At 37.8% G+C, this 9,031-nt stretch overlaps 1 protein-coding gene, 1 long non-coding RNA gene and 1 pseudogene across 4 annotated transcripts in view; 2 read left to right on the forward strand and 1 right to left on the reverse strand.

Annotated features, from left to right (window-relative positions):
- On the forward strand, positions 1-1,924 carry LOC149118243 (prolactin-releasing peptide receptor-like; annotated as a pseudogene).
- Positions 1,925-5,495: 3,571 nt separating this feature from the next.
- On the reverse strand, positions 5,496-7,179 carry LOC149118244 (uncharacterized). The gene is made up of 2 exons (XR_016208077.1): positions 6,957-7,179; positions 5,496-6,773 (listed from the first exon to the last, which is right to left on the reverse strand). It is a non-coding gene; the product is annotated as an uncharacterized LOC149118244 (long non-coding RNA).
- Positions 5,539-9,031, forward strand: part of LOC110045707 (orexin receptor type 2-like) — a 7,205-nt gene continuing 3,712 nt past the window's right edge. Inside the window, exons 1-2 of one of the 3 annotated variants that reach the window (XM_020751323.2) lie at positions 5,539-5,886; positions 8,553-8,617. In XM_020751323.2, the coding sequence (XP_020606982.1) occupies positions 5,816-5,886; positions 8,553-8,617 (136 nt within the window). In that variant the 5' untranslated portion in view covers positions 5,539-5,815. Of the gene's footprint in view, positions 5,887-7,170; positions 7,874-8,552; positions 8,618-9,031 lie in introns of those variants that run through there. The other 2 variants (XM_020751325.2, XM_020751326.2) reach the window with 2 other exon arrangements.

Genomic DNA, 9,031 nt, shown 5'->3' on the forward strand with positions numbered 1-9,031 from the left:
ATGCCATCTTCTGTAAACATGACGAACAACGCTACCACAACGGGAGCAAATGGTAAATCTGTTATTTATTATTTCCAAGCTCGAAATTTTAGCATTTCGATCATCAAAATCCGATTGCAATGAAATTACAGCTTATATGACAGATGTATTTTTATTTGCTTGATGAAATCTACATGGGATCATGATATGGAAATAACAAAAAATGGATATTGTTGTTTTTTCAGCCATCTAAAAACGTGAAATTTCACTTACGGCTGGGTCGGAAACCACAGGGGATTAGGAACTGGGACTAGTCAGGCTGTGACGACATTTTTCGAACCAAACGAATGACAACGAAAAAACTTAGGGACATACACTAGGAATTAGGCAATCAAGCGTCCGTAATTCCAATTCTGGTTCAAAACGGTGAACATGTACAAAAGCTATGTGGACATAAGTTCTTGTTTTGACGTCACAACCTTAATAGTCCCAGTCTCCGAAGCACCTTGAGAAGCCCTATTGCTACAGTTCTTCTGTTGTTGTTCATTAGTGTTGTATCACATTTTGAAGTTGATTCTCAAGAAGAAAACTTTCCTCCCGTCAGATGTTAGTGCTCCTCCGTAATAAGCATTTGCTCTCCAATTAGCACCTCCCTCAAGTTATCAGAAAACTAGTACCCAGGGTGTAACAAACTTTAGTTCACTCTAACGAACGCGGACCGTACATGAATGGCACTTTACGCACTGTCGTAACCTACACTGACAGTTTCAAAGAGTTCTGAAACTCCCAAATTATCAGTTATTTTCGGTTGCTCTTTGCAGGAACAAACATTTCACACAGCCCCACAGTCGCCACCCCGTGGTTTGCTCTTCCAGCAGATGGAAGGATTCGCTGGACGTTCGCGTATGCAGTGATTTTTCTCATTGCTCTATTGGGTAACACCCTTGGTTTGTTCGTAGTGTTAAAGAAGTCTTCTCAATCTCATAGAGTCACAAACCTCTTCATTGCTAACATGGCCGTTGCAGATCTCTTGTTAACTGTAACAGTAATGCCTTTCCAAGTGGCTTTTCTCTACCGTTTGAATGACTGGATTGGAGGAATGCTGGGCAACATAACATGCAAGGCTTTGTTCTACGTTATTCCGGTCTCAATAGCGGCGACTGTACTGACAATGATGCTCGTCTCAATCGATAGATTTTACGCAGTATTCTATCCTTTAAGAGAAAAGATCTTTCGAAAGCCGAAAATCTTGTCAGGCACCATTTGGATCCTGTCTTTTGTGTTAATGCTGCCATATCCTATGTTGTTTCAAGTCCAGTTTAATTCATCTCGAAACGTTTACAAATGTCTTCAAGTTTGGCCCTGGGAAGATCCAAACGGTCCAACCTTTAAGGAAACTCGTCTCGTTCTCAAGATCTTTCACAGCATTGTTTTTGTCATGCTTTACGCGCTTCCTCTTTCTATAATTATAGTCATTTATTTCTTAATTTGTCGTAAAATGTGCGTCGTATAATTCCCGGAAATGCAACAGATAGTAATCGCACTGCAGCTGAAAAGTCGAAACGCAAAGTTGTGAGACTTCTGGTCGTCACTATCGTCGTATTTGCGTTGTGTTGGTTCCCGAATTATGTCAATCACTACTTTTGGTTCGTACGACCTGATCTATATGTAAAGGGCATGTTACCCCTTGAAGTGGAATTATTCTTTATCTGGCTCGGGCATGCCAATAGCGCAATAAACCCTTGCATTTATATCCTGATGAGTGACAAATTTCGCAGAGAGCTGGCTTCTACGCTTGCCGGCTGGTGGCCATGTCTACGTCGTTTCAACTGCCCGCTAAATTGCCTAAACACCTGACCTAACCTGACTTGGCCAAGAAGAACAAATCAAGTGGCAGGAGTTCTCACCTTAGAGTCGTCTATGAAGCAACAGGATTTAATTTTATAAAGAGTATAACATGCCATAAGATGGAAAGTGAAGGAAGGTTTGCTATCGAGTATGGAGGGCAAAAGTTTTATTTACAGGGAAGAAGCCTTACTGAATTTTGTAGTAGCATATTATAGTAGCTTGAGCAGCTGAGGGAAACAAAATTACCGGCGAGAAAAATGGAATATTTCGAAACACTGATTTGTTTTGGTAGACGTAATATCAATACAACCTCTTTAAAAGATGAACGTTGATAGTTAAGATTTATTTTTTGACCTTGTATGCATCCTATGGGTCAATAACTCATGTTTTTCTTACTGAGTCCAAAATGGAGCGCGGTGGCCTAATGATTCGCGTGTATGACTCCAATGTAAAGCTCAGGGTTTGGGTCCCGCCTCGCCATTGCAAATGCTTTTAATCTAGAGGAGGAGGCTTTAATCTTGTCTGTTTACAGTAGTTTTATCTTTAGCGAACTTGGGTTTCCCCATGTCTACGAACTTGAATGCGCATACTGAATATATAGCACAGTGGTTTATTGACATACCTCTTTTGATCTTTAATCTGTAAAGGAGAAGTGTGGTAAGGTGGAGTCACTGTTAAGTACATAGTCCCACACTGAACTAAGCAGTAATCTGAACAAGGCGAACATAAAAAAAAAAATGTTCAAAGTAATATATATCAGTATATCGTTTAGACAAAAACAGGTTATCAGGATAGCATCTCTTTGGTGCTTTACATTCTATGATGGTCCTCCTGCACCTACCCAGTTCCTGGAGGTACTTCCTCCTTCTTTACCTCCAAGGACTTGCTGTTTGAAGAAATGTGCCAGAAAAACAATGATTAGCCCTGCAGTTTTAAGCCGACCTGTTCTCATCTGAACAGTTACCGAGTGGTAGAAACTGATTAACGCGAACCATAGAATAGTTTATTAAAACTATTTAGCTTAGGAGACAATTCTCAAGTAGGCTTTAACGCAAACTGCATTTAGATTTCATCAAGTTTAAACAATGAAAGTCACAACAGTGACTGTAGTTTGGGTATCGGAGCTTAATTAGGGTAGAAGTTTAGGATTTCATTTCTCAGCTAGTCATAGTTTCAGTTGAGAGAGGAGTGTATCTACAGCTCGACACAATGTTTGATCAAAAGCAAATCCAAATTTCCACACACACATTTCCATGCTCTGCTGTGTGGCGACGTACATGTACTGTCAACTCCTTTCTCGATGTTTAGAACTGATAAGACTCTGTATCTCGGTTTTGATGTATTACAAGACACTAAGTCCTCTGTGAATCTGTGCGCAAGATACGTCTGTGCTGGGAAAATTCATGGAAGTAGCTTTCTACTGGATTTAAACAGTGAGAAATCAAAGTTGAAATGAGAATAAATAATGTGTTTGGAATCATGACACCTGCAACAAGAAAGGTTTAAGGACTTCTGTGAAAGGATTTCTAAAGAATCGTCTTATAACATGAAAGGGACAGTGTTTACGTTATGTATAGTGCAATTTAATTGGTGGCTTTCGCCATTTTTGTGAATGCAAAGTTCATTTGGAGAAATTACATTCATCAGTAGTTTTTAGACACATGTATAAGATAGATACCAGCATAGAAAAAATTTAATTGGTGGCTGTTACACCATTTTTGCGAACGAAAGTTCATTTGGAGAAATTACATTAAGGAATTCACAGTCTGTATATACATGTATTATAGATAGCAGCCACCATTAGTCTAATTCAGGAAGAGGTCTGCTGCCTTTGTGAACGAACGTTTATTTGGTAGAATAACAGTGAATATTTCATGGTCTGTGTTCAGTGTGTGTTTACATGTTTAAGATAGATGCCAGAATAAAAACAATTTAATTGGTGCAGTGGCTTGCACCATTTTTGTGAACGAAAGTTCATTTGGGGAATTACGTAACGTAAACGGTAATTTGTATTAATTTAAGAAATACACCATCTTCATTAAAACCGTATCCATACCTGTCTTGCTTGCATTAATAACTTAATAAAGTTCAGAAGTCAGTGCTTTGTAAAAAGCATTTCCATTATCGCACCATATCGTTTCATTTCTCAAGTTGAGTGTTCTCCTCGGCTTTACCTTCCGAACATTTGAGTGGAGTATGTGCAATGCCTTCTTGAAATTCTTACTGTATTTCAGACCAAATTATGTGATATCACTAACCCTATATCAGACAAGATCCGGCAGAGAAATTGCTTCGGTTTGCTTCAAATTCCCGATGTTAAGTTTTATAATTATGTTTAAAAACACTGATAAAAATAGATTGTTTTAAAATGATAGTTAATTGCTGTTCAAAGTGTACATAAGATACCCTATTTCAGACCAGAACGGTTATGTAACCATACCTTTTGGCGTCGCCCTTGAATATATAGTTTATATCTATGAGGGGTCACTCAGTAGGAAGCGTAATTAACAACATTCAATTAGTTCTTAGATAAACAGCTTGCAAATGAGTCTGTCGGAAGGATGCAGGCCACTGGCTTAGAGTTGGAGTCGTCCCTTTCTTTTCCTAGCATGCGGCGCGAATACACGACTCACGCAAAGCAAAAGAACGATCGAGCGGCGAGAAGTGCGGACGCGGAAAGAAGGAAAAGGTTTTTTTCCTGTCTCGCCTCATTCCCTTCTCGTTTCTTTCCCTGGTTTATATAACTTCGGGTTTTCCAATCACAAGGAGGATTTCAGGAACAAAATAACCGACTGTTCGTAGTCTTCCACTGTCTTTATTTACAGCAGGTCATGACAATACCCCAAGCCTTAAAAACTAATACAGGTTGGGTTTATCGCGAATGTATGGATGGAGGGTTCCAGGAAGGTAGTAGTTTTAAAAATGGAGACTTAGCTGATTTCGCGTCAATATGAGAGTCCCAAGAGACCCAGAAACGCCGTTCCGAACGCAATTGGAAAATGCCCGTTTCAAGCAGACTGGAAAGAAAACTATTACTGAAGGAAATACAGCATAGACTAAACAGATAGTATACGAAAAGCAGCAGCGCTCTCTTTAAAAAAGTTTAAGGAAAGTTTATGTTTTCCCAACCTCCCTCTCCGCCGCCTCCGTTTCGCAGCACGGCGTCATGCTATATAAAAGCATGATTTGCAGGAGTTTTTCATAGGGGACAAACGTGAACAGGATGAACTTTATGCGTACGCGTACTTGAATTCCCTCCTCGCCAGCTTTATGCACAATAATTCCCACGTTTAAAAAAAAAAACAATCAAAATAAAAAACTCGGTTTCGGGTAGTGACGACACAGACGGTATTACTGGTTCTTGGGAGTGAGACTTAAAAGGAGACGCCTGCAATTCAGGCTACACAATGATTCGCAGTGAGAACAACGAAAGAAAAGAGGTCTCCACTCGTTCTCCACGTACTTGTATGCTTTCGCTTGTGTAACTCTCTGCTGTCCTCACTAATCTAATTCTTCGTCTCTTTATTATACGTGTAGTGCAGTATGCTCAGACCGCTAAAACAAACCGAGCTATTCAAATAAAACGTGAGTAGGACTAACAGGGCTTTTTGCCACTCGTGAAAACCATCCGGAAAATAAGCCTATCAGGAGAAAATCTTAAAATTAAATGTTTTTTTTGCTATCATTTATTTACCTTCCTTCACTAATTGGAACTATTCAAACAGCAAATATTTATATATTCGTTTCGTAAATGACATATTAGTCATCCATCATCCATATTTAAACAGAGTATTGCACGTTTTAACGCTTAAAATGTCCCGAATCGTGGTTCATTAAGATAACTTTCACGTCGAGTAAAGAAATTAACGACAGTACTAGCCCTGTTCGAGGTGCAAACTTATCGTAGAGCTTTTCTTGCGGGAAATTCTAGAGTTGTTCTGCGCTACAGCCTGACATCAACCAAACGTTACGCCGGTTATTCTATGTTATGAAAAGGGATCCACTTTGTCATTCAGTTCTACGTGAGAGGCACAGATCATTGGAAACTTGGACAGCAAGGTAAAAAATAAATTCTACCGAATGTTATTCAGTTCTATTTTTTACGTTTCTATCTCGAGATGTATGCTTCTTGTGCGTGAGAAATTTGAGAGCAGTTCTAAACGACCAATACCAAGTGCAGCCTTTGACTTTGAACGGTTAATAAGAATAGAACAGAGAAGTTAAACCAATCAGTTCTTAAGCCACATTACAAGTCATAGAGGTCCTTTCATAAATAACTGCCAATTTAAAATTCTGTTGTATGGATTAAAATTAGCCTCACTAAACTCGTCTGAGAGTAAAGATTCTTTTGAACTATCGACTCAAAAACAAGTTTGGTCTGGCTAATTTTAAAACTTCCAAGAGAATAAATAATTGGTAGCCATTTTGAAAAGGGTCTATTGGGTCAGGTCATCAGTTAAGAGCCTTTCATGCTCTTTTGCTTCCTCCGTGTTCTTTCATGGAAACACTTGTGACTAACTGTAGAAAGTCTCTTAGTGAACAATCTCATGATTTACTCTCTGACAATTCCTTATCAAGTTATGTTTTAGAGGCAAATATGGCTTTAGCAGAACTCCACCTCACAACCAACTGTTAGTACAATGCACATCCACCTCGTGATTATGGTCCTTTGTCTTGGCCTGAAGAACTGAAGGCTTTGCCAATCATTTTTTCTATTTTAAGAACCTCTATACAAGAGCAACCATTTATACCACTATATCAGTAAGGCTTATTCTTTCATTTCTTTCACCTTGAGCAGCTGAGGCAGCAAAGGCGAAGGCAAAATGATGCTATTCATCTTAAGTGTAAATACCGTAGTTGATTTTCGTGATCCTGCAGTTACTGATGTTATTATATACAAGCTCCTAAAGTAAACGTACATGCCGACAAGACACCAGTCATGGCTACTGTTGAAAGAAAGAAAGAAAGTTAAATGTAAGCTAGAGGTACATCTGATATTAAATGTATAAATTTAACAACGGAGATCAAAGCGAAAGATTTGAAAATACGGAGGAAAATGTATTTAACAAGATACAGAAAATATGTTAGAATGCGAATTTTCGTCAAGAAGTGACAGTAAGAGTCGATACCTTGGTTGAAAGATAATTTTCCGTCAAAAACACCGGCTATCAATATGATAGACAAATATTACTAAAATATCATAAAATATTCTTCTATACTTCATTGACAAAACTTTCTTCTGGTAAATTAAATGCCTGCATTGGCGCCAACACTCTTTGTGGTAAGCCAGTGGACTTTAACTCTGTAACAAGACTCACAGTTTGTTCAGACAAAGCCATACAGAAACGATTCGCTTTCTCAGTTTCGCGGAATAATTGCTTGAGTTAAGATATATATCTACAAATTGTCTAGCCGGCCGCTATCGGTTAAAATTTAGTTAGTAACTATTAACACAGTAAATGGGCCCAGCCATTTTAGGGTTCCTTCCTGTGTTTATCTAAGGATTTCAAATTAATGTCGTCGCTGGATAATACGACCTTTTGCAAATCGCTATCAAGCAGTGATTTTCATTAAGATAGAGTTAAGGCTCAAAGAAATTATAAACGTAACTACGAATGCTTTCCCTTTTTAAGGACCGGTCTCGCCGACTTTAACCTGATTCCGGTTTTTATAAATATTAGCACATATCAGGCTATTTCCTGTAATAATTATGCAATCATTTAAAATTCTCATAACCTCGAACTGGCGTAAATTATTACCAGACTTATTTGACAAAAGCTGTACTTGAAACATTAAGCTGCTGCGGTAAATCTGGCAAAGAATGAAACTTTTTTAAACATTTAAAGTGTTCTCGATTATCCACGCAAAAATGCATTTATTTAATTAGTTGTTCGTGACAGGTGTCGCATGCCCACTCAATTCAAACAAGCGCATTATTCATGTACGGAAACGACTTTTAGCGTGGCTACTTTTACACTAAAAGGCACTTAAAAGTCATGGTAATAACATCAGATAGGGTGAATTGAAGAAGACATGACAAGAAGAGGTATGAACTAAGTCTTTGTTGGAAAACTGCTTATACAAGGGCAGAACTTAACAATGAAATTTAAAAAGAGGTTTTACAACGTCATAACTATTTTATGTTATTATATTTTGCATTACGAATTTATATTTTGAAACTGATTCATTTCGCGATCTTTAGTTGTACCTCAACACAGAACGAATTTCAGGCAGTTAACTAAAAGATATTGCTGGTGGAAAAGTAACTTTCTTACAGGAACAGCAGTGGATCTTGCTACTGAACTGCGATTATTTCACTTGAATTATGTAAATTACCGAATTTCATATTTTGATTTTTGTATATAGTTTTGGTAACATTATTCATTTACCCGACCCCATGATCGCCCAACGTTTTGCAGTATCTTATAGATCACGTTTCAGTTTAGTATTTAATAATAGCACTCTGATTTATCTCTCGAGAATTCGTAAAATTAGTGGTAACTGAGACAACTCTCCTTAATTTACAGAAAAAGGAAAACTGATCTTCTCTTTTGTAAGACGTTTCACAAACATTGAATAACATAAATGCATTTGAGATAGAATACATGCTTTTTAATAAATACTGATTTCCTGCTTACGTATACACGTAATTTCAAGATTCTAAAAGTCACTCAATTGCCATTAAGTTTTGTTTCTCATTTCTCTCCATGTTTTCTTTTATCAAGCAGGATTATAGAGATGTCAGCTTCTGTAAACATGACCAACGACTCTGCTGCAGCGACAGAAAATGGTAACACTGTTGCTATAATAAATCATGCCGTTTCCTAGTGTAAAATGTTTTGCTGAAGAAATGTCCTTCATTTGCTTTAATCTGTTTTTAAGTTTTCTGATTGGTAGAACTGACATTGCAAAAGGAGAGAAATCAAATGCAGAAGATTTGTTTAAAAAAGCTTTTGTTTTTCACAGTGAGGCCTTTGTTCGCCTTCGATCAACCGTGGCGTGGACTATCAAATCATTTAATTGTAACTAACTAATCACAGTATCGAGTGACGAGCGCGAGCTAGTACATGTAACAAGCTTTAGTGCATTCTAATTAAGAAGGACAGAGAGAACTGAAAAAGTACGCGGAAAAGGATGAATTGCATAGTAGTTAATCGATCACTCAAATATTCAGTGGCTACCGATTTTTGAATTTATAATGCAT

This window comes from Orbicella faveolata, unplaced genomic scaffold, assembly GCF_042242905.1.
Source record: "Orbicella faveolata isolate gen_17 unplaced genomic scaffold, um_ofav_v1 contig_1, whole genome shotgun sequence".
Lineage (NCBI taxonomy): Eukaryota > Metazoa > Cnidaria > Anthozoa > Scleractinia > Merulinidae > Orbicella > Orbicella faveolata.